Raw genomic sequence first — 16028 nt, 5'->3', positions numbered from 1 at the left:
AGCAGCTCGACAAAGCTCGGGCTGGATTTGAATATTTTCTTTTCACTTGGGTATGAATAGACAGGTGCAAATGCCTCGTCTGTTCTCTACATAATGCCCGTTTTTTTCTTCCTATTTTCGGTGCTGTTCTCTATCTCAACGGGTAGGTGGGAGGGGGATTAAGGGGGCGGTTGAGCTAAGCTGCTGGACGAACCCCTGCGCAGCAACCTTATCGCCGTCGCTCTCATACACTTTATGCGATTGTGTAAGTGCCCTAGTTTTTTTCTTTTTTTACCTTCAATGCCTGGTTGTTTCTATACAGGTGATCGAGGGCTAGCTTTACGTGCCTAACGGAGTGGAATGACTGCTGGACGGTGTTTTTGAAGTCTACACCGCAGCGCACAACGAGATTACACACTGAATCTTTGAAGAGTACCATAATGAGAAATTTTACAATGCTACCTGCCTCAGTGTAGGAGTGGTGATACGCTGCTGAGTGCTAGGTCGATACAGGCGGAGTCCTGGCCGCGGCGGCAGATTGCGATGAGAGCGAAATTAAAATATGGCCGTGTACTGTGTGATATGTCGGTGGAGGAGGAGGAAGAAGAGAAAGAGGGTAATGATAATTGGTTTTTGAGGAAAGGAAATGGCGCAGTATCGGTCTCACATATCGGCGGACACCTGAACCGCGCCGCAAGGGAAGGGATAAAGGAGGGACTGAAAGAAGAAACGAAGAAAGAGGTGCCAGGTAGTGGAGGGCTCCAGAATAGTTTCTACCATCCGGGGATCTTAAACATGGACTGACATCGCACACCACACGGGCGCCTTTTGCGTTTCGCCTCCATCGAAACGCAGCCGCCGCGGTCGGGTTCGCACCCGGGTACTCCGGATCAGTAGCCAAGCGCCCTAACCACTGAGCCACAGCGGCGGGTAAGAGGAAAGGCGGGGATGTTAACCGGTAGATATCACGTGGAAGTTAAGGGATCCCCAGGTGGTCGAAATTATTCCGCAGCCGTCCGATCTTCTTTCAGTCCCTCCTTAGTCCCTTCCCTTACGGTGCGGTTCGGGCGTCCATCGAGATGTGAGACAGATACTGCATCATTTCCTCCCCCCCCCCCCCCCGTATAAAAAAAATTGGTTTTCAGGGAAAAGAAATGGCGCAGTATGTGTCTCACATATCGGCTCACAAATGCTCGCGACAGCCGTTCTTTATATACTCTCACGACCACGTGGCTATGACGTGTATCACATGGTCTTACGACACCCCCGTCGGATGTCATTCCGTGGCTTCACATCACCGCATTGCTTGTTAAGGTCAAAGGTCTACCCAAAGGTCATCCAATGACGAAGGTCAGAGGTCAACTAAAGGTCATGGGTCAAGCTCAGAGTTCAAGGGTTCGACACCATAACTGTAATACATATGGTCATATACGGCTATTCTTGGTTGGGCTGAAGGTGGTTCAAAGTCATTCTCCGATCTACGCGACGACTGCTTTATCAAGCGTGGTGACCTTTTTGCTTCAAAAAACTATCATCTACCGGCAGCTTCAGAGACGCAGTCACGGCGTGGACGTTTTGCGTATCAGTCTCCCGAAGGCATCCCGTATTCACGGCTATTTTTCGAGTGCAATCTTACAGTACTGCCTATGATAAATGGACCTCGGAAAGACGTACAGTCATGGACAAAAGTTTTCGGGATGTGGATTCGCGGAAAAAAAAATTATTGCGGCGCGTTTAGGCACAGCAGGTGAATGAAATGCATAAAGCGTGACGAAACAGGCGTGTAAATCTACTAGAAGAATACCATCTGACTGGCTAGCGAAGCAACGCAAAAATAAAATTTTTTCCTCACGAATTCGCATCCCACAAGTTTTTGTCCATGACTGTACATGTGTACCTCGTGACACTATTAGAGCACGAAATCCCTCGAGCACTGCAGGGCGACCACGAACACATCACCCATGGCGAGAAGCCAGTCGACGAAGAACAGGATCCCGGCCTGCAACTGTGGCTTCTCAAGTAATGTAGAAGAACTTCTTGCTGTGCGTGTTGGTGCATAGATTTCTTGGGATGGCGTTGCGCACACGACAAGACGTACAAAGCAAAAAGCATAAGATGATAGATAGAGCGCAAACTATCAGCTGAATTTATTGCTATCACAACAGCATATATTTGCAGTATTCACACGTGCAAAAGAAGGGGGAGAGGGAAGAAAAAAGAAGGGAATGTCAAGTCAAACCAGCATAGGTCAGCAAAAGCAACGGAGAAAATTCTTTTCCCTATCATATAAGGTGACCGAGGTATCGCTAACACAATTATCGCCTTTTTATTTGATGTGGAATGCTTCTAAAAGTTCGCGGGCTATTTTGTTTTTATTCTTGCAAATAATCTTGATGTCTTTGAGCAGAAGCTCACAACCAAGACATGAAATGCAATGAGCGGGCAAGTTCGCCCCGTCTCTTTTTTATATAGAAAGAGCATGCTCCCCTGCGCGTTCATTGACACAGCGTCCAGATTGGCCGACATACACGCGTTCACACTTGAGCGGGATTTGATGGACCACGCCTGTGGCACATTAAACAAACTGAACAGCATGTTTCTTTGTGCATGCGCTTGGTGGGGCTCCTTCCTCGGTGATCCTTGGGCATAGCCCAGCGAGCTTTTTTGGGGCCGAAAAAACCACCGGAACACCATGCCTGTTTGCCACTTTTTTTTTAATTGTGGGCGACTTTGTGCATCTATGGAACCACCATTGGCTTTGCACTCTGCAAGCGCTGAAGTTCACAGCTGCGCTTACCTTTCTTTATCTTGTGGAGAAGGGTCTCGGCTACCGCTGTGATGAACGAGCAGGGGAAACCGGCTGAAAGCAGCCTGGTGATCTGATTATGAAATCTGTAATGCATTTCATGCTGGCATGATTTCCTGCTGGCACGTGTGAATACTGCATATATATGCTGCTGTGATAGCAATAAATTCAGTTGATAGTTTGCGCTCTATCTGTCTTCTTCTGCTTTTTCCTGTGTACGTCTTGTCGTGTGCACAACACCATCCCAAGAAAACTGTGGCTTCTAAAGCAGGTACAGTTGCCCGCGTGTTCATCCGGCTTGAGACATTGTTTTTCGTGCCGATGGAATCATATACCTGCTTTAAAATATCTTTAAACATTGTGCCATAGATAATATACAGGGGTATGAACTACACGATAAAGTAACATTCAATTTTCCTCTGCTCACTGAAACATGGTCAGTTCATTCTTTCACATGCCCCCCCCCCCCCTCCCCTTCCCCTGTTCTCAACGTCTACCCAGTGAGATTGCCTATAGCGGATCAGCTGAGAGCAACCGCGTTCCCAGAAATGGTGTCAAAGTGGCAAGCGTTTTGTTTCCCCTCTCCCGTTCGATCTCATTCACCGCTTTAAATGTCCTTCGACTCCGCAGTGTTCCTCGTCCGGGGGTGTAGTTCAGATGGTAGAGCGCTCGCTTAGCATGCTAGAGGTACTGGGTTCGATACCCAGCACCTCCAGAAACATTTATTTTTCCGTTTTGCCAGCTTCGTTTCGTGGTGGTATTCAAAAAAGGTGTCTATAAGCGAGGTTAGAATTCACGAAACTGTCGCGTGCGCCCTCAGAAAGGCCGCAGTGGAGGGCTTCTGATTAGTATCGAACACTTAGAGCTGTTTAACTTGCACTCGCATGACACAACACACGGACGATTTCGCATTTCACTTCCATCAAAACTCGATTTGGACAATTTGAACTTAAAAAAAGTTCAGATTGTCCAAATCGAGTTTCGATGGAAGTGAAATGCGAAATCGTCCGTGTGTTGTGTCATGCGAGCGCAAGTTAAACAGCTCTAAGTGTTCTTGAACTAATCACGCGCACAACCTGGACACATTTTTTATTGCGTAAATAGTTTGTACATATTACTTCTCCCCATATCCTCTTTTCCTGTCCCCTCACCTCTCCCATTTCATTTCTCCATTCTGCCTGCTATCCTTTATTTCCGCTGCCCCAGCTCAGGTGAATCAGTATCGATGGCAGATGCCGGGGCTAGCAAAAATTTTTTCCTTCCTTTTTACTATTATTTTTAATAAAACCACTACCACCACCAATTTGAGCTTGCACTAGCTGGTCAAATTCAACACCCACTGAGCCACCACGGCGGGCGTGGTAAAGAAAAATGTCATGTTGAAGGGAAGCTATCTGAGGTATAAAGGACTATCTGTTCGGAATTTCGGATGTCGCCATCTCACTTCTTCTGCCAAACAGGAGTCTTTTTAAATCTTTTCAGCAATGAACCCTCTTACCAGTTCGTGTCTTTAACACCAAGTACCTAAGACATAGCTGTGAATCACGCACTATGGACGGTCAGGGGCCGCATGATTGACCCCTTATGCTCTCTGTCTTTTCGTAGCGGCGTAAACACGAATAACGTCTACAGAAGCACGACACAGCGCAAACAGTAAACTGCGGCCCCGTTGACACGCTTTTATCGCGTGTTTACTCTTGATCTTGCGGGGCTCTACACGTGGACACAACCAGCGGTCAAGTAAAAACTGACCATCTACAGATTCAGTCATGCGCCCTGTTTAAGTCTGTTCATGTACACTTTAGTCAATAACTAGCTGTAGCAGGCTCTGTGCCGCCATAGTGGTGTGCAACGTTTTTACGTTTTTATCCTATTAAAGTGCGCCCTACAGAGTACAAACATGAGCTAAGTAGCCCACAAGAGTCCTCTTGGGTTTGTGTATATTGCTGCTAGCGCGACGCCGCTGAAACACGCCGCTCACTGGTCTACCCCGTAACTGTTTGTATAGGCTGGAGGACCGCTCACACGACCGGTTGGAGTAAAAGGCGTTACAGACGCAGGCCATATGTCAAATTCTGCCTGCCCCTGTGACCCAAGTGTATGTTGGCTATTGCATGTACGGCACAGCCGGCAACGCATATATGAGAACAGCCCGTCGGAGTCGCAGCGGCCGGGAAGGATAGGCGGCTCGCGGCCAACTTTTCCGAAACGGTGTCGACGGAGAGGACCTCCTGCCACCCTCTCCCGTTCGATCTAATTCACCGCTTTAAATTTCCTTCGACTGCGCGTTGTTCCTCGTCCGGGGGTGTAGCTCAGATGGTAGAGCGCTCGCTTAGCATGCGAGAGGTACTGGGATCGATACCCAGCACCTCCAATGTGGCAATGTTTTTTCTTGCCGCACAACGAAGCTTTTCGTCCTTTTTTACAAGCATATGTTGACTGAATGACAGGCACCATGCAGTGCGTATTAAAGCAAGATACGGTAAGTGTCGCAAATGTCACGTTTGCATCAGTCCACAGTTAGTACTGTCACAACCAGTGTGCTGAAAGCAAGCATATAGATACCCAGCACCTCCATTGACATTCCTTTTTTTCTTCTTGGAAGGGGCATTGTTTCGTCCTGGAACAAATCACCAATGGAGTAAGAAGTCACAGGGTAACTAATTGGAACATCACATTTCAAAGTTCTCATCGCAGCCGTCGGTGACGCTGTGCCTGCCATTCTTCCAGGTTGAGCCACCCTTTGATGATAAGCATTTTTCCTAGTGAGTATATTTTGGGGCCACTTTAATGCTTATTTTTAGCTCTGGGGACAGGAAGGAGATTGTTCTTGCCCACTGCTTCTGCTTTTTGTTTGTTTTTAGTCACGGGAGGGAAATAAGATCAAGAGAGGAGCACCTCACGCCGCTAGAGGTTAGCTGGAACCCTGTTAGCCCTGTGTCATGCTTCTGTCGCGTGCTTCACACAGTAATTTTAGGCAGATAAAGAGGACCCCTGCCAGAAAAAAAAAACATTTGCCAGTAACACCTGTTCAATCATGCGTCGCATTTCTGCCTGCTCCGCTGACATATGGCTGCGTAACAATTTCAGCCAGGTGTAGTCAGGCCACGGACCATCCTTACGTTGAGCGAGTCAATTCGAAAGCGTTGGTGTGCACCCTGTTTCAATTGGACAGGCACCAACAAGCCCATAGAAGACACCAATTCAACTGCAGGCCGCTGTTGCCGCTGGGAGGCCTGTGGAATGCCTCGCTGTCTACACCGCCTTGCAATGGCTATCGGTGGCAAGAAAGTCTAGTGACTGCATGGGATAAGCATCATTAGACAAGCAGATCACGTCAACTATTGTCAACATTTACCTCTCATTAACCGGCCAGTACTCTCTGCGGATATACTGATACAATTGTAGCCCCTCAAGGTCGCACCAATCGACTTCACGGCGGCGCGGTGCTAAGTTTTCCGGAATTGTGTCGACAGAGAAAGGACCTGCGGCCACCCTCTCCCGTTCGATCTCATTCACCGCTTTAAACTTCCTCAGTAGCCGAAGACCAGCGCCACAGCTACTGCGGTAGCACTGCGGATATGTTACAAAAGAATGTCACATTAGAAGAAAGATATCCTGAAGATGTTATTGAAAGAAGTTGATCATTCAGTGGTATTCATTATTCTCAGTTCTTGTGTTGACAACACAGCTTAAGCGTTGTTGGCCAATTCCTAGCTGAAGCATATGGCTCAATAATATCCACTAAAGGCCGACAGAAAGCTGACGGTCAAACGGAACCATGTTGTTCCCCTTGGCATACTTCAGTGATGCATTTCATCTTTGATTTTGCCGTGTTTTACGCTGTAAATTCGGACACGTCCAGTAGCCAGGCAACTGGTGATCTACAAGTTCAGTCATGTGCGTCTTCTTTCAGTGTGTTCCACTGGCACCTTAACAACTGTCGCTGTTCGACTGTAGTGAACCATGTACCGTGATACGTTTTCGATTGCATTGAACTGTATCCTGTAGAATATGGGCCTCAGCTATAGCCAGCACAGAATAAATGTTTTCCGCTTGAATGTATTGGTGCCACCTCGGCGCCTGTGAACTTGACCCTCCGCTCATTGCTTTATCCCATAATGAATGTCGGTCGGAGGACAACTCAAGCGACTGCTTGGTGTAAAAACTGTTCCTGCTGCCGGACCCGTCAACTTTGCTCTGCTCCTGTCATCCACCGCTTAAGTGCCAGAGCCGGCAACGCAAACAATACCCGCCCATATCAATTGCAGCAGCCGGCCAGGCGAGACGGCTTGCTGCCATGTGGTTCTAAAACAGGCACTTCTTAAAAAATAAATAGCTGCGCTTTAACTACTGCTGGACCTGGTTAGAGAGCGAAAGTAGACGCGGCTTGGCGTCTGTAACGTTGAGAGCGTTCCGCACAGTGGATAGGCAGCGCGCCCAACCTGTCACCCTGGCAGGTAGCAGTTAACGGTTCATCGCGAGAGGCTGGTCACCCAAAGAACGCTGCTGCCTATTCTACCGCCCTCTACCGGCGAATCGAAAGGTGAAATGTCAAGTGGTGCTACACCATGATGGACCACATATGGTAAGGCCTATAGACACACTTGACCTCTGGCTAACTTGAAGGTCAACCGTTAGCGCACGGCGAAATCGGCTCTACGTAGCGCAGTGGAGCTTTCCCTTCAAAAGGGCCACAATGGGCTTTATCGCACGAGGCGGATTTCTGACCTTCGTGGGTAGATTTTGCATCGAGAGAGGATGAAGGGGGGGGGGGGGGGTGCTGGATTCGATCCCCAGTGCCGCCGCGGGCACCCACCGGTTTTCTAATGGGTACAACACTTCCCCCCGGCCTGGTGCGCGGCTCTTCTGGTGAAATTCTTGGAAAAGGGCATTTGGTCACTTCACCCTCCCTTCATGGAAAACCGACCTGCGACGGACCGAAACCCGCCTTGCGCAGTAAAGCACATTGTAACTCCCATCTAGGCCGCACTGTAGCGAGTGACTTTGCCGCTGACAGTGGAGAAGACGAAAATAAAGATGGGCGGCGCGTGCTGTATGCGCAAGCATTCCGATATATTACCCGGAGCACAACCATTAGCTTGACACCAGTTCACCCTCTTCTTTTGGCGGTCCTCACTGAACCCTGCTTATCCCCCGTCGTGGGTATGTGCCATGTCACTAAGGCAACAACAACAACAACGGCACTGGCAGTTTAGATCCGAATGCCTGCCACGCTGGTTCTTTTTTTTTTCCTGGCACTCCGCTGCGTCCACCCTGTGATTCCTGACAACATTGTGCTCCTTTTAACGCGACAGGGCCCCGTTCACCAGAAAATCCGGTGTCGGCATTGTGAGCTCAAACACACGAGCATGACTCTGGCAGGTGGTCCGCAGAGAGCAACCTACGAGGCAGGTGGGCTACCTATAGGCCACGTGACTTTGCGGCGTCACACAACCTGCCCACCGGATAGTGAGGAAACTGCCCATCGCGGAAGGTGGCAGTTAAATTAATGATTGATTGCTAGCGAAGAGCAACCTGAGCCGAACAAGGACCACAGCTGGGAGCACCTGTCATTGCAAAGCAGTGGCGCATTGCTAAACCGCTGCACCACTGCGCCAGGAGGGGTATGAGGACTCACAGGGATGTATGAATGTAAAGTAGAGAAGGAAGGACCTTGCGCATATATGGGAATTAACCCATTACGCTATCGCCTCACACCCTTAAGGCGGAGCTCAAGTGTCCGCTCCAATTTTTTTTTCTTATAAGTGCCTTTAGAAGCGACGGGATCTGAAGGCGCAGACTCCTTTCCCAAGCCATCCACCTTGAAAAGCCGAGCACCAGGCCGGGGGATAACGTTGTGCGCATTTGAAGGAACCGGTGAGTGGCCGGCCGGCGCAGGGAAAATAAATAAATAGATAACCCACTGCTCTGAGTAATGAGTAGAGTACGCATTTTTCATATACAATAAATCTCTATGAGTCCTGCACCAGGGGACAAAATGAGGGGGGGTGGGGGGTTAGTATTGAATTCAGCACGCTGACAAAGAAGGAAGTATTGAATAACATTTATCAGTCTATAATAGAAAACAAGAATATGATGTATAATACAAAATAGAAGAAGAATATGATGCTAGAAAGAGATCAAGAACTAAATTCACAGACAATATTTTGCTATGCTAATTGTATCATGTTATGGTTTATAATTTAACTGATCGTAATTCAACTTATATCTTAAATTTTTGAGCTTTGGAATGTTTGAGAATTTGCCTAAAAAGCACGCTAACAAAAGAAAGTACTACAAGATATGAAACCGCTTTCGGCATCTTAAGCTAAACAAGCGGATCGAACACTTGGCGGCAACAACACACATGCAAAACGGCAGAACACAGCCGAAGAACACAACGGACACTGCGCCGTAAAGTTGCTTGGCCGCAGCAGGCCCAGCGCGGTCGTTTGGCGTGTCGATCTTTACAGCCTCTATCCACGGGTATCTCTCCGGGCACGGCCTGCACCCGAAAAAGCAATCAGCCTCTGGGATCGATGACTCCGGAAAGTGGCATCTGTGAACTTCTGAACATTGCTGAAACTCAGTCGTCCTCGAGCACTTTTTCTGCGCGTATTTGCCCAGGGGTTTCGGGTCCTTCATGAACTGCACCACTTCTTCGACTGTGACCAGGAACACGTCCTCCTTGGTGAGCAGCCAGTCCACGAAGGATAGGAAGCCTCGCTTGCGCTCCGGCTCCCACAGCCAGTTTTCGTGGATGAACACCGGAAAGGGTGCCCGGTTGCTGTGGTAGTGACGATCGAAGTTTGACCTGCGGGAAAGGAGACATGATTATTATGATGATGATAGATGTTTTACGGCGCTAGGGCATCTGTGGCCAAAGAGCGCCACGGCACAAGGTTTTGTAGCTATAGCTACATTACGGTAGCATTTCAAGCCTTCAGCGTGGCGGTGCCACCACCCTGTTGCTGCGCCGCCATGCTGTCACGTGGTTGGTCACGTGGCGGGGAGCAGCTGCCGGCACCGTGGCTGATCACGTGGTTCGTCACGTGACCAAGTTTCACTCAGCCAGCTGTCGCTATCGCGTCACTCCAGGTTTAACCAGAGCTAAACCACCACCACTCTTTTTGTTGCGAAAGCTACTTTACGCTGGCATTTCGATCCTTCAGCTTGGCCACCCCGTGGCCCGTGGCCACCGTGGCGGCGCCGTGGATGGTCACGTGGTGCGGAGCAGCTGCCGGCACCGTGGCTGATCACGTGGTTGGTCACATGACAAGTTTCCTCTAGGCCAGCTGTAGCTATCGCGTCACTCCAGGTTTAACCAGAGCTAAACCACCACCATTTTTTTTGTTGCGATAGCTACTTTACACTCGCATTTCGAGCCTTCAGCTTGGCCAGCCCGTGGCCCGTGGCCACCGTGGCGGCGCCGTGGATGGCCACGTGGTGCGGAGCAGCTTCCGGCACCGTGGCTGATCACGTGGTTGGTCACATGACAAGTTTCCTCTAGGCCAGCTGTAGCTATCGCGTCACTCCAGGTTTAACCAGAGCTAAACCACCACCATTTTTTTTGTTGCGATAGCTACTTTACGCTCGCATTTCGAGCCTTCAGCTTGGCCAGCCCGTGGCCCGTGGCCACCGTGGCGGCGCCGTGGATGGTCACATGGTGCGGAGCAGCTGCCGCCGGCGCGCCGCGCCGGCGAAACCAAGTGACGGGGGAAGTGGAGAGGGGTAGAGAGTGAATCCACGTCCAGGGACGAAGATGAAGAAGCAACGCCCAGCGAAACGCAGCGGGAAAAGACTTGGCTTTGCAATTCGACTGAGCGAGTTCCACTCGGCCAGCTGTCGCTATCGCGTCACTCCAGGTTTAACCAGAGCTAAACCACAGCCATTTTTTCGTACACTCAAGATGGGATGAAAGACCCATTTCCCAAGCATTTCATCCTAAAGAAGCCAAGCACCAGGCAGGGAAAAGTTGCACCCACTGTATCAACGCGGGGGAGCCGGCGGCACTGGGGATCGAACCCCGCACCTCCCGCATAGGAGGCGGATGTTCAGACGACTAGGCCACCGCTGCGGTGGAATGAATACATTAAAAAAAGAAATTAAATCGGCAGTGTATACTAAACTTTGCCTTCAGCTAGCTCATCAAGTTAGATTAAGAGAAGAGTTAACGAGTAGTGAAGAAGGCGGGATACAGGAAAAGCTTTCCCACGGCCAATTGTTGAAATAATTGTTAGTGACTCCGGCCTGAAATCAGCGACTCCGGAAGTTTCTGTTTGTTGTGGCTGTGAGCTCTGTTCCCATCCACAAAGTTTGAAAGAAGAAGAAAGCCGGCCGCCCTTACCCTCTCTGTAGGAGCAGGCAAGGGGAGCGTAACGAGGGGTTCGTTGTGACATACATATTAAGGAAGCCGACTCGCGGTTGTACCAGACGTTCTATGTCCACAGCTATGGACGAGGGTGGCGCTGTTTAACACACTCATTGTTAGGTTACGCGAAACAAATACCTACGAATATAGAAGATTGGACAACCGCCGTCATAGCTCAGTTGGCAGAGCACCGGTCGCGGCGTACGCAGATCATGGCTTTGGATCTCACACGAAATGAAAATGATGTTCTTTTTTTCTTTGAGATGAAATGGCGCAGTATCTGTTTCACATCTCGGCCGACACCTCAACCGCGCCGTAAATGATAAAGAAGGGAGTGAAAGAAGAAAGAGGTGCTGTAGTGGAGGGCTCCGGAATAATTTCTACCACCTGGGGATCTTTAACGTGCACGGACATCGCACAGCTGTAGTGCCTATAGCGCAGCACACGGGCGCCTTTTGCGTTTCGCCTCCATCGAAACGCTGCCGCCGCGGTCGGGTTCGAACCCGGGTACTCTGGATTAGTAGTAGAGCGCCCTAACCACTGAGCCACCGCTGCGGGTATCCCACAGGCGACATGTGGTTACTTTTCCTCTACATTCTAATCAATCTTACTTTTTGGTCATAACATTAATTCACTGTTAATTTCTCAGTGATCAACTCAAATTAAGAAAAAAACATTCCCCTGTGCTTTCTTTGGTCTGTTGGCTTCATTAATAGGAGGAATGCGGAGATACACAGAACCCATGTTCCTTTTGCCCCCTTTCTAGAATCCCTGTCTGTAGTGCATGCATGTTCTTGTTCTTGTGAACGGAGATCCATGTGACATTAAGGACAGAATGTTCTAGTATCGGCAATGGTCCAATCACATTACTGGCTTACCAATTGAAAGACGTTGTTTCCAGGAGAAGAACGAAATGGAATTGTGGTTCAGCACGTGCACATGTATCATGTAACCGAGTTCGCTCTTGTAAATTACGTAATCAATTGAGATTACGCAAAATAGACGAGAGATAGGCATTTCATCACTCGTCACCCCAGCACAAGAATTTTTAAGCTAGCACCAATAACAACCAAGATATAGAAGATTAAAAATTACGATACTCCTCACCCCCCTCAACTCGTACACGCGGGGCACCAGCAAAAAACAACAAAGAAAACAGCTCTGGGACTGGGCCCCGCCCATGAACATGTCATCTGCTGACGTTCGCTTTGCAACTTCCGGTTGTTGCACCCAGCATCGGCAGCGTGATTGCAGCGCGCGTCGGGTTTCTTTGCTTGTCGTCTGTGGTAGTCAGCAGTAACGGACCTAGACCTCGAGGTGCGACAACTCACTCTTACGGCCGCGATGGGCATCGAGCCCTATGCGTTCACGCCGTACCGGCTGCGTTCCATCCAGGCAGCTCGCTCACGCACGTCTCTGGGAATAACGTGCCTGAGTTCAGCACGTCGCTAGTCACTGGGTTTGCAGCCGACGACACAGCAAGGCGTATTCTTCTCGGGCGGAAGAAAAAGACACTGCTAGTGGCTCCGGAACTCCCGACAGAAGGAGGCGGCAGGGGAAAATTGAAACCATATGCGCGAAGGCAATACCCTGGCTCGCGCTTGTCCTGAGAGGGTCGCGCGGCGGCACGAGCAGACGACTTTCACGGCTACCGGAAGTGTGCCCGTGACGTCGTGGCTGCCGTGAATGACAGCGTGTGGTGGCCTGGCGACGTCATGGGTACAGTGACGTCTTTTTTCATGATTTTAGTTTCAAAATCGGTCACTACGAGCACACCAATCGTCCCGCGAATTTTAAAGAACACGGTTTTTAAAAAAGTCGTAGTAAACTGCCGGCTCACTTCCGAAGACTCATACTTAGAGTGAATGTTCATTAGCATCATTTCTACGCATTGAAAACATTTACAAGCGACTTTTAATTCATTGCAAAGTCTCTTTAAAGTCCGCTATACTCGCACCTGAGGAAGTCGAGCATGTCGGCAGCCGTGGTCGGCTGTGGGCGACAGCTGTCAGGCATATCCGGGCAGACGCTCTCGACACGTGCTCCATCGCCGCCCACAGCATTCCGAACAAACCAGTTCAGGGGCACCATCCACAATCCCCGGAAGACACCTCTGGGACAGACGACGTTACCACAGACCTCCTCCTGCACGCCGTAGTCCAAGGTGTACGGGTACAGCGGCAGCTTGCCGGGCCTGTAGTCAGCGGGTGAGAGGGATTACTTCGCATCGCGTTTGGCCTGTGACGTCGCCATGTCGTGTCGGCAGCGAAAGTTTACGAGAGACGTGTTCTCGGAAAAGAAAATATAGAACACTTCACGAAACTGGACTGCGTGACTGCGCCGAGACCAATTTTTTTAGCACACTCGCGGCCTGTCGTCTTCTGCTGCCGAGATTACTGAACATCCACTTAACCCTGATGTCCGGACTGCTAAAGGAAAGTGCCTTTTTTGCACCTTCACTGATTTATTTCGTTTGGCCAGTCGCGAGCCTTCTCATAAACTTGTTTGAACATTCAGCACGTTGACAGATCCAGAATTTGGTGGTGCCGTGTTGTCGCATCACGTGCAGTAGTAAAAAGAACACCACAGGAAGTGCTTAACAGCTGCGAGGGTGTTCCAACTTGCGGCGAAAAACTTGTAGACGGTACGCTGTCCACGTGTTTAGGTTGATGGCTGAGCTGCAGGCTTAGGCTTCGAAGTAGAAGCAATATTTTCAATTGAAATAATAGAAAGGTGGCCGACTTGATCAGCAGTTCGCGATTAAACCGTTAGGAAAACCAGGACCAAGAGGTCGTAAGTACCTAAAGATATCGCCAGCGCTCGCTATCAACCGGTGGTGCTGTTGACACTCGAATATGTATGTATACCCCCAACCAAAAAAAAAACAAAAAAGGAAGAAACAACAATACCAGCTCTCCTTTTTAACTCAAGAGTTGTATGCGACATATAGATTGCAAGAATGTGAATTCTTTGCCATAGTGCAGGTTCAATGGTAGTGATATTTTTTTTTTACTTCACATGGCTATCTGTAGCGGCCTTTTGAAGGGACGAATAACTAGAGGAAGAAAGCCATAGACTTTCTAAACTACCGCTCTGATGCACCGGCACGGTATGCTGAAACGCGTAAACGAGAGCACTCACGTACAAACACACCTCATGGAGACCGAAGAGTCGTAGAGGAAGCCCTGCTTCTGCATCATGGCGTAACCGTGCCCGGGCCCGATCTCGAGGAACGGCGCCCTGGCACCCACCATGCCCTTCTCGGGGATGAGTGCGTAGTCCCTCAGCAGCTGGCGAACGCCCACGAACTCCGCTTCCCAGCCGGCGACGTCCAGCGTACGCCAGTAGGTCATGTTGTTGAGGTGCCTGCGATAACGACATTCAAAGGCAGTTTCTGTAGCAATTGTGTCGAGGTCGCCGTAACTTCCCTGGACGAGGCTCGGAGCTATGGTAGCCCCAGCTGGAACTAAAATAATTACGTTCAAGATAAGGATACTCCAAAATATCTATGTCGCCGGGGTCATGCGACAATATTCACTTATCGTGGACGTGGTTCGCTATACAGTGTTGTCAGTAATAACTCAGAACTCTTTCTGCCTGAGGCGTAAGCCATGAAGAGGGATTGCTAATGCAACGTGACGTCCATCAGGGACTGCGAAGAATGCTTGCACTAACGACGCATTGCTATACAGAAAGCGGTAACATCTGTTGGAAGATAATACTTTTGTACTCCAGAACGTTGCAGCAATGTAAGTTTCTCGTTCATTGCAATAGCGGCCATACCGATACCGGCTGTAATCACGTGATCTTAAAGATCGTTGTTTCCAGATTAGTACGGAGCGCATTTGGTAATGCAGAGCAACGACTAGCTGCCAGCAGGCGTTACCATAATGGATGTCACTGCGGTTATCACGAATGTGAAAAGGGTGCGCACGAGAAAGGCCGCCTCTTTCGTTTTGGAGTCACTCATTAAACTCAATGCACCCTATCTAGGGACGCGAAAAAATGAAATCTAAAGAAGAAGACCTCTTCCGCCAATGCAGATAAACACCAGAAACGCACGTGATGGAGTGCAGCGCTATCTCGTTTCCCGCGCTGTGCAGTTCGTGCACGAACGAGTAGTCCGTGTATCCGGCCGACACGAAAAAGGTGGCGGCCATGTTGCAGCCGTTGGCCCTGTTGCGCCGCCTGCCGGGGGCCAGCAGCTCTCGGTAGAAGCCCATGTTCTGGTCGTTGACCGCGTCGTCGAAGGTGATCATCACGAACTGCGGTGTCTCTGCCACAGTCAGGTTGCCCGGAGGGTGGTTACTCATGCAGAGGCAGTTGTCTTCCAGGCGGCAAATGGCAGGGTCGCACTCGGCACCTCGCGCCACGTCGAATGCGCAGTGGCCGTAAATGAGGAAGAGGAAGCAGCACGCCGATCTTATCATGACCTGCATTAGTCAAAAGCGATTCCAGTTAATTACACCTAACACACGCTGGTCCACGGCTGCACGGTTTCTGAGTCAGCTCCAGCGCTTCCGTACGCACTGGTCGCAAACACCCATGCAGGGTGAACGATGGACAAATGTCTCAGGGATTGATGGAAGCTGCCATCGCAAGTTAGTAGCAGTCCTGTCCATGGAGGTGCCCTCGTGGGATCACTCCAAGAGCAGTTCCCCTTCTCCCACTTTCTCTAAGCCCCCTCCCCCACCGTGCAGTGCGAAAGTTAGGGGAAAGCGAGTACTGGCTTTAAACTATGAAACTATGGGGAATACTGGCTTTTAGAACGAGGCAAAACTTAAAAGAAATTCTGGCTTTTGAACCTAGAACCTAGGCATAAACTGCGGAAATAATGGCCTTTAAACCCAGACCAAAACTAAGGAAAAT

At 49.7% G+C, this 16028-nt stretch overlaps 1 protein-coding gene and 2 non-coding genes across 5 annotated transcripts; 2 read left to right on the top strand and 1 right to left on the bottom strand.

Moving 5' to 3' along the window:
- The first annotated feature begins 3427 nt into the window (after positions 1–3427).
- Positions 3428–3500, top strand: TRNAA-AGC (transfer RNA alanine (anticodon AGC)). Its single transcript has one exon. It is a non-coding gene; the product is annotated as a tRNA-Ala (tRNA).
- Positions 3501–5086: 1586 nt separating this feature from the next.
- TRNAA-AGC (transfer RNA alanine (anticodon AGC)) lies at positions 5087–5159 on the top strand. Its single transcript has one exon. It is a non-coding gene; the product is annotated as a tRNA-Ala (tRNA).
- Positions 5160–8860: 3701 nt separating this feature from the next.
- LOC144108786 (chitin deacetylase 8-like) lies at positions 8861–15590 on the bottom strand. 3 transcript variants are annotated; one of them, XM_077641965.1, is made up of 4 exons: positions 15222–15590; positions 14301–14525; positions 13117–13353; positions 8861–9602 (listed from the first exon to the last, which is right to left on the bottom strand). In XM_077641965.1, exons 1-4 carry the CDS (start codon positions 15587–15589, stop codon positions 9083–9085), a joined length of 1350 nt encoding a protein of 449 aa, XP_077498091.1. In that variant the 5' UTR covers position 15590; the 3' UTR covers positions 8861–9082. The 3 variants fall into 3 exon arrangements, with proteins under 3 accessions (XP_077498091.1, XP_077498092.1, XP_077498093.1); XM_077641966.1 differs by having other exon boundaries at positions 14313–14525; XM_077641967.1 differs by lacking the exon at positions 13117–13353 and having other exon boundaries at positions 14313–14525.
- Positions 15591–16028: the final 438 nt, after the last annotated feature.

Source organism: Amblyomma americanum, chromosome 10, assembly GCF_052857255.1.
Source record: "Amblyomma americanum isolate KBUSLIRL-KWMA chromosome 10, ASM5285725v1, whole genome shotgun sequence".
Lineage (NCBI taxonomy): Eukaryota > Metazoa > Arthropoda > Arachnida > Ixodida > Ixodidae > Amblyomma > Amblyomma americanum.
Note: the sequence above shows the minus strand (reverse complement) of the source record. Positions and strands in the feature narration are given on the sequence as shown.

Bases quoted from the DNA above. Each gene is read 5' to 3' on its own strand.
- LOC144108786 (XM_077641965.1), bottom strand. From the start codon at position 15,589: ATGATAAGATCGGCGTGCTGCTTCCTCTTCCTCATTTACGGCCACTGC. The intron at 13,354-14,300 runs GTGAGTGCTCTC...CGCTGACTACAG, and splicing joins TCCATGAGGTGTGTTTGTAC to GCCCGGCAAGCTGCCGCTGT. The intron at 9,603-13,116 runs GTGCGAGTATAG...CCTTTCCCGCAG, and splicing joins GACATGCTCGACTTCCTCAG to GTCAAACTTCGATCGTCACT.